Source organism: Andrographis paniculata, unplaced genomic scaffold (genome assembly GCF_009805555.1).
Source record: "Andrographis paniculata isolate CXL003 unplaced genomic scaffold, ASM980555v1 Contig65END, whole genome shotgun sequence".
Classification (NCBI taxonomy): domain Eukaryota; kingdom Viridiplantae; phylum Streptophyta; class Magnoliopsida; order Lamiales; family Acanthaceae; genus Andrographis; species Andrographis paniculata.
Genome location: NW_026137601.1, coordinates 2,995,574 through 3,013,834, shown reverse-complemented (window position 1 = coordinate 3,013,834; position 18,261 = coordinate 2,995,574). Strand labels below are relative to the sequence as shown.

The 18,261-nt window shown below is 30.9% G+C and overlaps 2 protein-coding genes across 2 annotated transcripts; one reads left to right on the top strand and one right to left on the bottom strand.

Annotated features, from left to right (window-relative positions):
* Positions 1-299: 299 nt before the first annotated feature.
* On the bottom strand, positions 300-6,833 carry LOC127262560 (cell division control protein 48 homolog C-like). The gene is made up of 10 exons (XM_051291293.1): positions 5,955-6,833; positions 4,950-5,554; positions 3,585-3,737; positions 2,346-2,462; positions 2,156-2,260; positions 1,547-1,612; positions 1,381-1,445; positions 1,081-1,282; positions 709-831; positions 300-613 (listed from the first exon to the last, which is right to left on the bottom strand). Exons 1-10 carry the CDS (start codon positions 6,793-6,795, stop codon positions 560-562), a joined length of 2,331 nt encoding a protein of 776 aa, XP_051147250.1. The 5' UTR covers positions 6,796-6,833; the 3' UTR covers positions 300-559.
* A 6,549-nt stretch (positions 6,834-13,382) lies between these two features.
* LOC127262269 (ADP-ribosylation factor-like) lies at positions 13,383-17,898 on the top strand. The gene is made up of 7 exons (XM_051290887.1): positions 13,383-13,517; positions 14,692-14,844; positions 15,402-15,472; positions 16,577-16,696; positions 17,195-17,313; positions 17,453-17,534; positions 17,637-17,898. The coding sequence occupies exons 2-7, from the start codon at positions 14,697-14,699 to the stop codon at positions 17,640-17,642; spliced, it is 546 nt and encodes a 181-aa protein (XP_051146844.1). The 5' UTR covers positions 13,383-13,517; positions 14,692-14,696; the 3' UTR covers positions 17,643-17,898.
* Positions 17,899-18,261: the final 363 nt, after the last annotated feature.

The following is an 18,261-nucleotide window of genomic DNA, read 5'->3' as shown; positions in this document are numbered from 1 at the left end:
TGATTTTTTGTTCCCGAGTTATAACATAACATATTTTATCATAATCATGCAGTATACATAATATATGCAAATTACCGACAAAAAGTTATATATTGTATCATAAATATATTATATGATAGTTTAGAAGATATGCAAATTACCTTTATATGATATGTTGATTCGATCAATCACCACCTAATTCGCAGCCATCTAAATAGATTATAACCTTACGTACTAAATAATTATTTTTGTATCAGCAGAAAAACTGCTCCAAAATTTTCACTTCAAAATTCAAATAATAATGTCGCCGGAAGAGATCGTAGCCAAAATTTGTATATTAACTCCTAAATCAAACAAACAATGCAATAATTGATTTTGAAATAAATTAGCGAGTTCAAAACCATAAATTTCTTCTTTTTTAAATCGATAGAGATATCCTTCCAAAGTAGTAGTTCTTGAATGAATATCTGAAGCTGAATGGACTGACTTGAGGCATTCATGGTTTTGTGCAGCTGGGCGTTTCCTTGGCAATGCTATGCTCCAAAAATATTTTAATTAGCATATGATCCTCCAATCAGCTTCAGCCAAACATTTTCTCGAATCTTTCTTTCATATGCTCATAGTTTCTAACTTGCTGCAAATTAATTCAATAAATAAACAAACTGCTCAAGGATGAATGGAGCAAATGTATTGAGATTCAAAATAATAATAAACTCAAAAAATACATACCTTGTCAGAAACCGAACGTGATATTCTTCCCAATGCTATTTTCAAATGCACTTCTTTGATTGTGCGAGTTTCAGAAGATGAAACCGACTCATCGTCTCTGGCAGCTAAGGCAGCTTCCTTCATCTACAATAGTCAAAATTGTTATTATAAGAAAACTTTAAAAGAAAGACAAAAAAAAAAAAAAAAAAAGAAAATATTTGCATTACTTTTTTCTTGATTAATTTATCAGGTTTGTGCTTGTGATTCCTTTCACAAAAAACTTTTTAAAGCCAAATTCAATCATCCTTTGCAATTCAAGGCAAAATTTGAGCATAAAGATAATGTAATGCAAGGGAAAAAAAAAAAAAACAAAAGGGAAATCAACGACCGAACCAGATTTTTTAGATCAGCACCGCTGAAATTTTCACAAGCAACATCTCTTCCAAGAGCGATTAGATCCACACTGGCATCTATTGGCTTTTTCCGAGCAAGAGCTTTCAAGATCAATCCTCGATCATCAGGGCTAGGTAGAGGTACATATATACGTCTATCGAATCTCCCTGGCCGGAAAAGAGCATCGTCCATGACATCAGGCCTGGCAATAAGTGAGTGAAAAATGTTGGGTAAAAAAAAAATAAGCAAAAGCAATTGATTCAGAAATTTGGTTCAACCTCTAGAATATGTCGCACCCACCTATTTGTCGCTCCAATTACATAGACACCATGTCTCTCTGCTGCGCCATCGAGCTCCGACAATACCTGTATTGTACAACATCAAAGATTAGTTTTGCTAAAATATTAACATGTTTCCCAAGAAGATAAGGGGCTATGCAACCAAGGGAACGGAATAATAAGCTAACCTGGTTTACAACCCTCTCAACAACCCATGCCCCTTCATGGCCCCGTTGTGTCATCAATGCATCCACCTGATACAAAATAAAATGTGTCGAAAGAAGATCAATCCACTGTATACAATTGAAAGTGGGAGACAAAAGCACAATCGATTTATATTTCTGTTGCAAGTGAAACAAATAGGTCAAGCAATATCTAACTAGGACTCTATGGTAAATTATGACTTAAGGCCAGTGGAAACATTTCAAGAGAGATTATTACAGGTTAGCAATTTGTCGTGAGCTAATTTGTTTAGTTTTGGAATATCAGCAAACTTTGGCTCCAGCGCAAAATGCCTATAGTAACAAATAATTGTATGTTACAAAAACTACTAACTAAGAGAGAAGAGGAATGAACCGTTTAATATTTCATTCAAATGGAATAAGCTATTGTAGTCATGCTGCAGTATTCCGAATTCCCTTAATTTCAAGCTTATTGGATAGCTCATCGCTTTGTTCAATTTTTGTTGAATGAAAAACTATATATTATCAACAGAGACATGACATGAACAACTAAAAGAATAAATAATTCTTATGATTGGATGCGGCTCTTAGTCAAAATAGATAAACTGAAAATACCTCATCAAAAAAGACTATACATGGAGCACATGCCCTAGCACGATTAAATAGGGCCCGCACGGCTGCTTCACTTTCACCAACATATTTGTTCATAAGCTCAGCAGCCTTGATTCAGGACAACAACAATGTAAAGAAACAAATGAAATTATAAACTTTGAGATTTATGGAATTAAAGCAAATTAAATCCAACCTTGATGTATATAAAATTAGCTCCTGCTTCATTGGCAACAGCTTTGGCAATCAATGTCTTACCACAACCTGGAGGACCATATAACAAAATTCCAGAATCCAAGTCCACTCCAAGTTCCTGCAAAGATGAAAACATACAGAAGGCCTAATTCAGAGCTTCTCAAGATTGATAATCAATTTGTCAGTAAACATTGAGCTGCACATTTACGGGTAGATCAGTTGAGGACAATCTGGCGCTTGGTTATAGATTTATGGAGGAAAAGTAAATAAAAAAATTAAAAATAAATAAATAAAAACTATTTAGGTGATTGATTTGATTAGCTCTTAGGTATAAGAAGTTTGATTGAAATAGATTAAAGATAGCAAGTTTTGCAAGAGAAAGATGGAGAAACTCTAGTTTAACTTTCTTTACTTCACAAAACCCTTCAACCTTTTTCTCCATCCACACTCTCATTAATATGTTTTAATAATCTTTCAAATTTAGAATATTTATTAAAGTCCATTTCTTCTTATTCCACATACTCTTTTCCATGTTAAAAATCCCTCAATCAAATCACATGGTAAGGCAGAGGTTAGGGGTGCTGAATAAGGGTTAATCGTTCTGATTAACCCTAACCAACACATGGTAATAGTATAAAAAGCACATGTATAATTAATCTCAGTACAAAATTGTTCGTTAGCATAACACAAATACTGACATCACATGGAAATAGTTCACAAACCATTATGACACATTTTCATTTCAACACATGCCACATGCTTACATAGCACAGATACATTGTATGAATTAATAGCACATGTTAATAGAGCACCCAGCACATGCTATTTTGATCCATCCGTGTGTTCTATTCACTATTAAATCATCCCACACATGGTACATTTGTCTTTCTTTCAATTTCCCTTTTTCACCCTAATAATTTAGTTTCCTCTGTAAAATCTTTCAAAACCCAGAGGCGTAGGGTAAATGAATCCAAGTGGGATAGGAACAAAAGGTTAATATGAGTGAATTGACAGGAGATGCAAATGCACAACAAATAAATATAAGAAGCTCAGAGCAAAAGTGAGAGCGAAGCGCAAATGATAAGACAAGCTCATAACAAAGGTAACTAGAGAAACAAATTATTGACTAAAATTATAGTACAATGTCACATATAAAAAATTAATCAAGAAAATATACAACTCAAAGAGGAGTCATCCCAAGAGCAACATGTTAGATAAATGCAGGAATAAAGAAAACTACCTTGCTAATTTCGGGAAGCTTGATACACTTAACAATATAACGTTCGAATTCGTGTCTGAGGAAATGTAGGCCTCCAACATCTTCCCACTTCACATTTGGTACAGTAGAAAATCCTTCTCTTTTTAAGGAGGGTTGTACCATTTTAGCAGCTTCCTGCAATAAGTCAAATTTAATGTTAGAAATTTGAGCTGCATACAACAAAGATAGTCAAATGATAGATAAACAATGTTAAAACGGATGCAGTGTAGCTCGTGTCCAGTATCAATGCATATTTCTAGCTAAACATATACTCACACATATCTCAATAATATCAAATTTTCAACCTTCAATTTTTAAAACATGATGAATTATAGAAACATATAGAGTACCCAAAAAACATTACATCCAACCTTTGTTCACCTAAAATAGTAACAAGATTAAAAAAAAAATGGTTAAAAAGAAAAAGCAAATAAAACCTAATGCACATAAGTGTTTACGCCTGCGACAAAAGCTATCTCACACACCAATAATATCCAAAAAATCCAATGCAACAATTTGGAAGAACCAAATTTATTATCATCCTTTGCCTCCTAACCTTAACCTTCCACATATTTTGCTCATTGACTTAAGATTCTAACTATTTATTCAAAAATAATTATAATAAACAAGAAGCATTCGCCAAAACTCATATTAATTGCGTATTCTGTCTCATATTCAGAGATCATAATTTCCCATTCACTTGTTGGATATCCCAAATAATGCTATTATTGTCTATTCTTAAAAATAAAAAACAAAAATAAGAACCAAGTTTCATTTCTTAAAATTTAACATGTCTTGTGATTATGGTGTGTTCTTTTCGTTTAAAAAATAAAAAAAATCAACACATTTTTCAAAAAAAATTAAAATATTACACACATTCATTATTTTTATATTCTCTACACAATTCCCTATGCCTTGTAAAAAAAAATAACACTTCAAACTATTTCACAAAACAAACACACCATAAATATTTCTACAATATTTAAAATATATTTATTCCATATGTGATGAACATATGTCATGCCCAAAAATTGTCTAGGCCATAATAGATATATAATGAAAAATCTCCTTTTAGCACAGCAAGAAAGCTTGCAGGAGATACACTTCCATACACTTCTAAAGCAATTATGCAAAAGACAATGATATATTACTAAAGACTAATGATCAAAGGGCCTCGGAGAATTAAAGGTTTATATTAAGGATCATATTAAATTTTATAATATGTTCACAAAAATAAATAAATAAACCATTACACTAATTGATATTTCTAGTGATACGAGTATATAATCGAACATCAACATATTAGACTATTTATTAAAGTTAATATTATGCCTAAATTGGAGTTACCTCAAAATCAGCCATAGTTATGGTAAGTCCTTCCATTTCTTCTCTTGACCATGGTTGCTTCCACCATTTCTTGTCTATTGTCATGTCAGAAAGATCAACCATTCTCTTTTTTATAATTTTATTCATTGCAAGGCTACCAGCACGGTTGGCAAGTTCTGCCAAGTCAGCTCCAACAAACCCGGAAGTGGCTCTTGCTATCTTTAAAAAGTCAAAGGCTCCTTCAAGCCTCATATTGCGTGTGAGTACCGATAGTATTTCAACTCTTGCACATTCATCTGGAATGCCTAAAGCAATTTCATGGTCAAATCTTCCAGGCCTCCTTAAACCAGGGTCAATGGCGTCTGGTCTATTAGTTGCTCCAATTACTAGAACATGGCCGCTTCCACAATCAAAACCTTCGGAAGTTGCATTGTCCTCAACGGGTTTATGGGGCCTATTTGATCTGTCCATAGATTTCAATAGTTGTGCTACAATACGTTTCTCCATTTCTCTCTGCGAATTGTCCCTTTTTGAAGCAATTGCATCAATCTCATCAATAAACACAATTGATGGAGTTGTCTTGTATGCTTTTGCAAACAACTCTCGTATGTTTTTTTCAGATGCACCTGAAAAGATTGACAAAATAAACAGTTCATAGATGTAATACATCTACCAGAAAATACAAGCTTCCAAAGTTTGTATTAATTAATTCTCCAACTTCATGACGTATCAATATAAACATCATAATGTTAATGAGTTAAGTAAGTTGTCGAACACCTTCTGTACCGGGCAAATTATATTGAAATGGCCCAATTCAAAATTCTTTCTTACGAACATCAGAAATCAAGCTTGGATCTTAATAAATATTAAGGTTTAATTTAGATAACTCAATCCTACAAAAAGTAACAATAACGAATAAAAATCTACTGCTCAATAAACATCCAAATAGTCAATGCTAGTCAATGCAGCGGGTTAGCAGAACTACTTATAATTATCCTTAAACAAGTACAAATTTAGATGAACTACCTGAGACTCCAGATACCAATTCAGTGGCAGAAATTTCATAAAATGGAGCTTCAAGTTCATTGGCAATAGCCCGAGCTAGCATCGTTTTCCCACAACCTGGTGGCCCGTGCAACAAAACTCCGGCCACAGGCTTTACTCCAAGATGAAGGGGAAGTTGCGGATGGCACAGCGGCACAAGAACACTCTCAATCAATTGATCAATCACATCTTTCATTCCTCCAAAATCCTGAAACATTGGACCCTTATTCTCACCTCCACCACTGTTGCCATGGCCAGTTTTGATAGCCTTACTCAAATGACTGTCCAAATGGCCTTCTTCTGTCACCATTTCTACCTTTTTTGCATCGTCGTTGTACACCACATCTAATTCTACAGCCTCCTTTACCTTCGAATTTTTCTTCAAATTTTCCCGGAGCATTGACTTCATCAAATCAAACTCTGGCTCAAATTTCTCCCCATATATTGCATCCTCTGAATTTGATCCCTCTCCGTCGGAGGAATCGCCTCCTGACGAACTAGTAGATGCCACCGTGGATGAGGCGGCGGCGGCGCTGCTGTTGTGAACATCGCCGCCGTCCCTCTTCCGCTTGTGTTGAGCCTCATCAAGCTGAACTACTTGATGGACTCGTCTGGTGAAGGGTTGGAGTTTGTGGCGGGAGTAGTGTGGGTATGTGATACGGAGGTATTCCACTAACCGTTCGACTGTCGAATGATTCTCTTTTGGAGCTGACTTGATGTGACGGCGGAGAATGCGATCGAAATTCGATCGTGTGTTTTCGCCGCCGCCGCCACCAGCTCCGCCCCCTATGCGTCGTCCTCTTCCCATGGCCACCAATCGCATGAACGAATTTTTCTAGTTAGGGTTTGGTATAGCCTAACGAAATCTTAAAATCAAAATATGAAATTGAGCTTTTAGATTTATTGATTAATTGGGCTTTAGAAAAATATATTAATTGGACTTTAAAAAGAATGCTTTTGGGTTTGTTCCTATTGAGTCTCTGTATTATTATTTTTTGAATTAAATATACTCCTCAATGTGTTTAGAGATTAATTTGTTTGGAATTTAAAAAATTTATAAATTTGTTTGAATTTATAAAATTTAAAGACTTTATGCTGAGTTTGATCGTTCTTTAAAAATTTATATGGATTTCGTACCATTGTAAAATAATTTATTTAAAATTACCTATAATTATATAAATTTATATCAAACACAATTTTTATAAATATAATATATTTATAATTAAAGTTATTATATATTATTATCTTTTATAAAATTGAATTAGTATAATAAATAATATATAATTATTAATATTGTTGAAGTATGATAACATATATAATATTACTATTTTATATATTAATATTTTTAAATTTATAATTTTTAGTATTATATTATCATTTAATATATTAAATTATTTTTATATTTTTATTAATTATTATTATTGTTTAAATAATTTTTTATATAATAATAAATACGTGTATATAAATAAAATAAAAAATATAATTTATATTTTTAAAAATTATATTATAATAAAAAGTAAATAAATATAAATTAATGGTTGAACAAAAAATGTATATAAGTATGTATTAACTTTCACCGAAATGACAATACGACACCGGAATAACAATATATTGCACTTGATAATTAAAAAGAAAATATAATAATAATATATATTTATTATGATAATAATAATCTTTAATACTACATCGGTCTCGTAAAGAGTAACGTTTGTTTTTTGCACATAGATTTTTTAATATTAGTATTATATTGGATTGCAGTAAAAAAGACGAATGGTAATATTTGTGTAATATATTGTAAGTTAGAATGGTATTTATTATGTTAGGTAGGTACTACAATTACTAAATTAGAAAATAATATCTTTGTTTTGGGACAAACGAAAATGGATAATGGAACTCTTTTTATAGAGTTTTCTAACAAGGTATGTATTTGTTGAGGATTATGGATCATATGCTGAGATTATATTTCAATTCAGTTGCTGAATATAATCTCAGCCACTAATTTTGCATCTATAATCATAATTATACAAAAGTAAGTAAGATTAACGGTTATGATTATTACCAGCACTGCTGATTCTTATGGATTTAGAATGTGATCTATGTTGTTTTTTTAGGGTGTGTTTGTTTGGGGGTTTGGATTTTGGATTGGATTTGAATAGTAAAAAAATTGAATTTGAATAGTTGTACGATGTGATATAAATATGTATTGATGTGATGTTTTCAATGTAAAATTGATTTTTAGTATAATATAAAAAATGAAAAATTAGGTGTTTGATTTGATATTTTTTAGGGGAAAAATTTATATGAATAGTAAAAATTCACAAAAATCCTTCGAACAAACACACCCTTACCGGGATCTTCCATCTACCCAATGAATGCCTCAAGGCAGTCCATTCTGCTTCATATATTCATTCTGAATCCATTTATGGTTTGTAAATATAAAGGTAATAATATTATGAACTATTATGATATATTTATGATATAATATATTTTTTCCATTTCATAATAAACTATCCATTTTTTCATTTTAGTCCGTCTCATAACAAAGTATCCATTTTTTTTAGTAACTGTACCGTCTACCTACCATTACAAATACCCTTACAACTTACCATATATTACACAAATGTCATTACCTTTATATCACATATACTAATAAGGTTATTTTAGTCATTTCTACTTTATTCCTACTATATCCTAATATAATACTAATATTTATAAAACTACGTGCAAAAAACAAATGGATATTTAATTTCGGGACGGAGGGAGTATATATATTATATTATAACTCTTACAATATATATTATGTTATAACTATGATATTTTATAATATAATATATATATATTTATATCGTATGTCCTATGTACTTTTATATAATAATAATAATAATAAAGTTGAAAAATAATAATGGTGTAGGGATAAATTAACAAATCTTAAAGTCCGTTGTTTTTATATATCTATCTTTTTCAATACTTACTATTTTTTAATAAAAAATATATAAAAAAAAGGTTATCTAATAAAATATCACATTATTTTCAAAACAAAGTTCAAATGAACAAGTTCTTGATATCATTTTTATTTTTGCCTTTTGAATTATCGATTATGATGAATGATCACACAAATATTTATTTGTGTGAATAATTTATGCTATCTATTTATTATTTTAAATTTATTTTCATCCTATTTATTAGAAATATATATCTAAAACTATTATTCAAAATTTTTCTTTCTTTTTTTTTTAAATAATCGTTTAGTCGAATAAAATTGTGTTTATTTGGCCTCGTATCATTGGAGAATGATTTTGGTAAATTATTTTTACATAAAGATTGTGTTTAATTGATTCGTTTGTTTAGTCCTATATCTTTAATTTTTATTTTTAAACAAAAATTAATTTATTATATTTTATCATTAATAAAAAAATATGAATGATGTTCACCATTTGTATATTAATTGTATAGAGTTTATTAGCATGCTTTAACAAAAACAAGTGTTGGTATAAATTACATCAAATAATATTACCTAAAAAAGAATTTAATCTAATTTAACCTTTAATTTAAACATCTTTCACTCCGTTCGAATTTGATATCAATTGATTCTTGTTACAATATATAATAAAATTAGTTTAGATTATGATACAAAATAAATATTATTACGAACTTAAATTTTTTAGGCAATACTTATGTAATTTTTTTGAAAATAAAATATTATAAAAATATCCCAAGAAAATAATGTTAATTATTATTTTTTTTTCTAAATAGCCGTGTTTCGTTCTTCAGTATGCTAACTAGAATAATTTTAAAATATTGCAATATATATATATGAATTTTGCAAGTGCAATGATTCAAGAACTGTTTCAATATTTGATACGTGGCAATGATTACGGTGTTGATTTTAAAAAATCAATGTACATCCATAATATATATAAACAACACACGTTCTTATTACACAAATCACATATTGTGTGTAATAAAGGCGTGTGTTGTTTGTTTATAATTTACAAGTATATTGTATAAGAGTATATCGTTTCTTGGAATTAATTGTTGTGTGTTGTATGAGACTATAACATACGATATTAGTTCATATGGTGTATTTATATTATATTAACACATATAATATATTGTAGATAGTAATACTCCGTGTTGTCTGTTAACGCATAGTGTGTTGTTAGCACGGTAGTAAATTTTAATTGCCGCATTGGTATATTGAATTGTTAATATAAAAATATTATTCCCTCCGTTCCAATACAATAGTCTTGTTTATTATTTTTGTCCGTCCCAAAACAATAGTTTCATTTCTATAAATAATTATATCATTATAAAACTACCATTACTTTTTTATTATTATTACATAATTGCAACTACTTTTTACACTAATACACTCACAAGGACAAAAAAGTCTTTTACCTGTACTTTTTTATGGCAATATTTCTTAAATCTCGTGCCAAACACAATCCAAATTATAGTTTTAGGACGAAGAAAGTATATGTTTTTATGGAAAATGATCTTTGACGAATTGGCATATGATTTAATATAAACTCATCAAAAAAAATTTGGAAACAATGTAGATGTTAAGATGTCGATGAAGCCCAAGGCAACAACAACCAAATCTATTCAATTTTCAACTATGTGCGAACTAACAATAAGATCTGTACGCATCGTTAGCATTTGAAAAATATGTATTCGTTCAGGAAAATGATTACGGTGCTGATTCACGTATTGTGTGTAATAAATATATCCGTTGTTTGTTCATAATTATATGTGTGTGAAGTGATGAAATCAATTATTGTGTGTTGCATATAACTATAACATGTGTTGTTAATTTTAGTGGTGACAAAAATAGGTACTACCTAAAAATTCGATCCGAATTCGGCACAAAAAATTGTGCTTGGGCCTAAAAAAATAAGTTCGAATTTTTTCGGACCATGCTTGGCCTAACCCGATTTTTTAAAATTAATATTTAATATATTTATATATATAATAACTAATAAAATAATAACAAAAATATAGATATACTTTTATGGCAAAGTGCTTAAGTTAATTATATTAGGTAGTGAGTTCAAATACTGCCTTATACTCCCTCCGTCCACTTAGAGCAACCGCAATGGCTGCGTTTGAGAGGCCATTTTCTCTGACACATAAGCTTTTTAGTCAGATTTCTAAAATTTAAAAACACAATGACCTGAAATTTCAAGCCGAAAAGTCGATTAACATGGAAGAAGGCTTGGTGCAGGCGAAGCCATGTTCAAGTGATTTCTCTCTCTTTATCTCTCTATCACATCGAGTTCTTCAACCACACAAGAAGGACAAACAATTTCTCTCTCATTTTAAACTTGATTTTTGTACTTCATTTGTTAAATTTTGTATTTGTGTGTTCGATTCTTCTCAAAATAGTTCTCTTGCTGGATTTTCAAAAAGTTTGACACTGCCAGCACAGTAGAAGGCGTCAGCTCCACCGGTGGTGGTTTCGGCAGCTCCGGTGAGCTCAAACGGCCGATCAGATCAGAACTTTTGATGTTTTGGTTAACGACGCTTTGAAGGAGATGAAGAAGTCTTTGTCGCCGCCATCATATGCTAGACGGAATCATAGCCATCCGTTGGCGGTGGTGTGAAAGATCTCTGCCGCAATAAGCAAGAAAATGAAATAAATTTTACTAAGTGATGTGAGAGTTACAGTGTATTTTTTATGTCATCCTGCTTCTATTTAAAATGTCAGTTTGGACACATCACATTTAGAAGCATTTTTTTTTGCTTTGGCCATTGCAATTGCTCTTACAATGTTTACATATTTTTATTTTGGGACGTCCAATTACAAAGTTAACATTTCATTAAATACCGGGCAAAAATGTCATTATATTACTTTTAACTATTCACTATAATTAAAATACTATTATTTCTTAAACACCGTGCCAAAAGTAAATATAAACTTCGTAAGTGGACGGAGGGAATATAATATTTAGTTCTGTATTTAGTTATGAGACAGAGGGAGTATTAGCATTAAAAACTTAAATTTTTTAAGACAATAGTTGTGCAATTTTTTAAAATAAAATATATTATAAAAACATTTTTAAAAAATAATATTGATTATTATTATTATTATTAGTTACGCCATTCTTCATTAGCTAGAATAAATTTAAAATATCATGATATTTTATGGATTTTGCAAGTAGCAATGATTGAGGGACTATTTCAATATTCCCAAACTATTTCAATATTTGGTATGTTGAATTGCTTAATATAAAAATGTTTTGTATTTACATGGAAAATGATGTTCAATAAATTGATATATAACGTAATATGAATTTTCTTTAATATTATTTTTGGGTAAAAAAAAAAAAAAAGAATTACCACGGTATGGAATTCTTTGAGTATTATATTTGTTCACAATGTATTAGAATTCACCAAAATGTTTATGTTTTTTTTTTCTTTTAACTTTTTTTAAAAAATAATTTAATTGACAATGAAAATATTTGTTTACTATTTTGATTTGAATTTTTTTTTTATGTAAATTATAGGAATCGTGTCTTTAATATAAAAAATAGTATTTATTCCGTTGTGTCTTTTTTATTCTCACAAGAATTTAGAAGGAGCATATTTAGTAAATAATTAAGAATATATTATTAAAAATAATTATCTTATAGTAAAAATAATTTTAGTTTAACATTAAGATAATTCATTTATTTAATTAAAAGTAAAATTATTAAAAATTAAAAAATTTAAAATGATATTAAAATATATAATTTTTTTTATAAAAAAAGGAAGCGACAGAATAGTAGGACAAACGAAAATAAAAACATGGATATAGAATGTAGAAAGTAATATTTTACATTTAATATTAACTCTAGTGAAATAATAAAATATAAAGTTAAAATTATTTTTGGTCCCATTCAATATCATAATTATCAATTTTGGTCCAATTCAAAAAAATTATCAATTTTGGTTCTAGTCAAGTTAAAATTTATCAATATTAGTCCAAAATGGTTGACTGAGACAGAACTTGGCCGTGTTGACTTGATCGCCCAGTCACCTTTGAGTCATCCAACGTGGCCGTGTCCAAGCAAACACCGTCATGTTCAGTTCCATTCAATCATCTTGCGACTAAAATTGATAAATTTTCAATTGAGAAGAACCAAAATTGATAATTTTTTTTAACGAAATCAAAATTGATAATTATGATATTGAATGAGACCAAAAATTCTAAAGTATATATTAAAAATAGTGTAAAGAAAAATAAAAAAATCCTAAACAAACACAAACCATTGTGTAAATTATAATCCTTAAATTATGCACAATAAAGAACCAATTGATATTTTTACCATCATACACAATTTCTTATTCATCATCTAACTTTGATCCGAACCGGGTTTTTTTTTTTTTTTTTTTTTTTTTTTTTTTTTTTTTTTTTCTGAAAACGAACGTTACCGCTTGAGAATTGGGTTCGCTACCTTCATCCATTTCTTGTCTCACCGAGGGCAGGGCAGCACATCCGACTCACTGAGATCTGCCCAATTTTCTTCAGATCATCATCGTTTTTGTTCGAATTCCGTCCCATATGTAAGTTTCTCCCTTCTTTTTTCTGTTCTACACCTTTATTGCATCTGTCAAAGCTTTTCGCGGTTAGGATTCGAGATTCTGATTCTGGGCTTTGGGTGAAAACCCCGTTTCCCGAATTTTGTGTTTGTGTGCGTATGCTTGTTTGGTTGAGCGAATTGATCCCTTGTGATTGGCGCTTCGTGCGCTTGTATCAGATCCGCTTATGTTTGTTTGATTATTTGTCGATCATATGACTTACACTATGCAATACTGGACCTTGATTGTTTTGTTTAAATCGTTGATTTAATGCTCTAGGGTTTTTCTTTTGCAAGTTTGTTATGGATTGAATCAATTTCGCGATTCTTTTTCCTTTCAAAAGTTTTGGATTTGTTACCTGATCGTCGCAGTCTAGTTATTAACGTATTGCATTTTACGATTTGATTGAGATGAACTATGAAGGTTCATCTTTGAAGGTAATGAAATGAAAATATTCTGTATGTAAGTTGATATAAAGAGCAACGTAAACTGTATATATGAATTTTCAAATTAAAGTGTGCAGCTTCCTAATATTTAATGACCTAAGGTAGCCAAATCTTGAAGGGAATTAGCTTAATTTGTTGTCTTGCCTCAGTAATTCAATTTGTAAATCTATAGATGTTTTTCTAATATTTGGTTGATTTTTATTGTTTGATCTAAAAAAGTACTGCTCCCTCGGTCCAATTTGAAGGTATATATTTGCTTTTGGCGTTGAGTTTAAGATATAACATTATTTTAATTGTAGAAAGAAAGTAGGGTATTTTTTAAATGGTTACTTCATAATTGGACAATCCAAAATAGAAATATGTATACTTTGATAGTGGACGGAGGGAGTATAATTTTCACTATCTTAATTGTCACAAGTTCTTTCTGCAATTATGTTGTCTGTGGGGTGGTGGGCTGGAAATTGCATTGATATCTTTAATTATTTTAGTTTTTTTAATATAATGAAATGTTCTGGAAGTTTGAATTGTGTAACAAAGGTAAAAAGAATGCGAGTATTGTAATTATATTGGATAGCATGATTTATTTCTTCACCTGTTTTTTCAGTCTTTTTATATAGACACTAGGGATATACTTAAAATGATTTTATAATATTCACTTTATCTTATAGAGGATAAAACTGAGATTGAATCTTATTTTTGGTTGTTTCGTGCAGAGAAAATGGGGTTGTCCTTCACCAAGCTTTTTAGCAGATTGTTTGCCAAGAAGGAGATGCGAATTCTTATGGTAGGTCTTGATGCTGCCGGTAAGACCACCATATTATACAAACTCAAGCTGGGGGAAATAGTGACAACCATTCCTACCATTGGTATGCTTCTGAGCTATTTTTCATTTTCGTCAGGTGGACAGAATGTGTCCGGTTTAGAGCAGTTTATGTAGTTGCCTCTTTTTAATGCCTCATTAGTTTCATTTGCGTTAGTCCCTGTTCCTACAAACTCATATCCATATACGTGCATGTGTAGGCGGTGTGGAGTTATGTGAATCTTATCTTTGAATTTATAAAATTAATAGGTTAGTTTAACCCATAACTTGATGAAATATGGAAACCTTTTTCATCTCTCAGAAAATGATAGTTCTTTTTTTTTTTTTTTTTTTTTTTTCGATTTTGTGACAACGCATTTAGCATTGGAGTATCTGCACTTAATTATGCATTTGGGATGGAAGTTGCAAAGAACTTGGTTTATTGGTACAAAGATTCCTCAGATTATTGAACAAGGCTTCAATGTGTTTTGGCTTTCCTTCTTGGTTATGATGTATTAAATCATAGATAGTAGCTATGTGATTGTGATTTCAGTTTTCTGTCTAAGATCATTTCATAGACATTACACCACCCGTCTGCCTGAAATTCATTTTCTTTTCATCCAGGGTTCAATGTGGAGACAGTTGAATACAAAAATATTAGCTTCACCGTTTGGGATGTTGGTGGTCAAGATAAGGTATGGGTTGCTTTGAAAGTAGATGGAAGACTATGCATTAAAATTTTAAATACTGAACGATTGATCTTTGTAATAAAAAACAAATAAAAAGAAAAATTCTGCAACAACTAATTTCTCCAATGCTTCTTTGAGTCTTTAGTAAATGAAGCCTTATTGGTGTTTGAATGATGTTATTGGTGACACAGATAATCAAGGTTTAAATGTTAGAGATCTTCTGATAAATTAAGTAATAGATACAATTATGGTCCTGATTATTTACTTTTGGAATTAAGCGTTATTATGTCCTTGGAAAATAGTTTATATATACATATTATAATATGAATATGAAACTCAAGATACTTATGCATCTTATAGTTCAGAGATAAATATAGAAGAATTCTTACAAATGCATATAGGTTTTATTCTCATTCACAAAAAAGAAAGTACAGAACCACTACTGCATATAAATAACTCTATGCTATACCCTTGTTTTATTCAGAACAAAATGAGTTGTATAGATACAAAAATGGCCGTACATTTGAATTGATTGACTTAGATGTTTAAACCCTTACGGATGTAATTGGGAGAATTGGTTCATGCTTCTGAGTTTCTGCTAGGCTGTTACTCTAGTGTTCGAAAATATTTCTGTTTTTTTTTTTTTTTTTTTATTTTGCTTATCTGTTAACAAATCAGGCTTTGTGTTATCAACTGCACATCCCTTATGGCATTGACAACCTTTGCTAAATCTCATCCTTTATACCTGACTACATAGCATATAATTGTTCTCTCGTTACAGAAAGTACTTCTATACGATTGGTTTCTCGAAATATTTACCCATGCACAATACTTGATACCTCTATTTGATCTGAACACTTTCCACCAATTTGATACTTTAAGATTTTATGAACAACTTGTGGAGTCAGACTGAAATCATTTTTAAGAATCTATGTATAGGAACCGCATTAATATTTTGATTCTTTCATTCAGCCTGTTCGTGGTGTTTGTTTCCTTGGTTGGTTGAGATGATATTAGAGGTTGTTGCATTTATATTATGTTGTGTTTGAGGTCTAGGCTTCTGTCTTTTATGTCTATAAGCTGTCTGATGCTGTTGGAATCGTTTTTTAGATCCGTCCATTGTGGAGGCACTACTTCCAGAACACTCAAGGGCTGATTTTTGTGGTTGATAGTAATGATCGAGATCGTGTTGTGGAGGCTAGGGATGAACTTCATCGGATGTTAAATGAGGTAATTGACCTAAACTGCTTTTTGTCCCATAATTAGGGGTTGACTCTAATTAGATTCTCAGCTCAAGGGCCAAGTGATCCTGGGGTAAGGCCACGCACAACTCATTCTTCTAATCATATTTTTAATTGATGTAGAAATAAAGGTATTTATTAAATGATCTGAATACAATCTAATGCTGGTTCTGGAAATTTTTTACTTGATCAAGTTATTGAAAACATAATTGGTTTTTTTGTGCATATCTTGTTAAGGGTTTTAGAGTAGTGTGAAATGTTCTGGGTATGTTTTAGATAGTAAAAGATTTAATTGAAGAAACTCCGTGACCTTAAATTAGTTTTCAGATTGAACTTGTGAACCCAAATGAACTTAAAAAAAACTCCCTTCGATATCATATATCTCTTGAATCATTGAAAAAGATTTCAGGGTATATCCAAACAACATCTTGCACGTCGTTTCGATATCAAAGCCTGTAATTCTACTAATAATCTCCCTTCCCTATAGGATGAACTGAGAGATGCTGTGCTTCTAGTTTTCGCAAATAAACAAGATCTTCCAAATGCTATGAATGCTGCCGAGATTACTGACAAGCTTGGACTTCACTCTCTTCGTCAACGCCACTGGTACGTTCTTGTGTAAATAAGTTTTGTTTGGGGATGTAGATGTGCACTTCAATGGAGTGGCGAATTAGAACTTTTGGGATACGATGAAAGCAATATATCTCAAATATTGAACACCTACTGTTTCCGGCTTTTCTTGCAGGTATATCCAGAGCACTTGTGCCACCACTGGTGAGGGCCTGTACGAGGGCCTCGACTGGCTCTCCAACAATATTGCTAACAAGGTAACAAGCCACCTTTTTGCCTTCACTGAATCATTATCATATTTGCCTGAGTACCTGCAAATAGAGTTGCTGTTCTTGATTTTTTTTTTTTTGGGACACCAGGCTTAAGAAGAGAAACCAGTATAACTTTGGTATCTCGGTCCTTGAATTGAAGATCTACATTTCAGTTTGGGACATTAGTTGAGAGACACCCTTCCTCTTACTCTCTGATTACTTGTTTGTGTCATAAATAATTACCTCTGGTTGTTAGGCGCATTGAGGATTTGGTCAGTTTGTTATGATGGATGTTATTAATTCACTCCTCCTCCAGGGCAACAAAACAATTGACACAATTTACAAAATAATTACATCTGTTTATTTGTTATATTTTTGGTATTTTCAAATGGTCGCAATGAATAGAAGAAATACTTGTTTGTTTTATGCTTGGTCGCAATCTTTAGCGAGTCCATCGCACACGGCAAAACAAGGGATTCAAATAATTAGTTAAAACTTTATTGTAGCTTGTAGTGTATTATTTAGGTTGTCTTAACATGTTTTTATTTTTGTCATTTTAAAGTGAAATAATTATTAGATATGTAGTAAATGATTAGGTTTAAATTGACATATTTCCAACATGGGTATAAACTAATATCATTATATATGATATGATATCACACAAAGGTAGGACTGCAGTTATTGTGTTGAATTCAAATCATAATCATTATAATATATACATCACATGATAGGA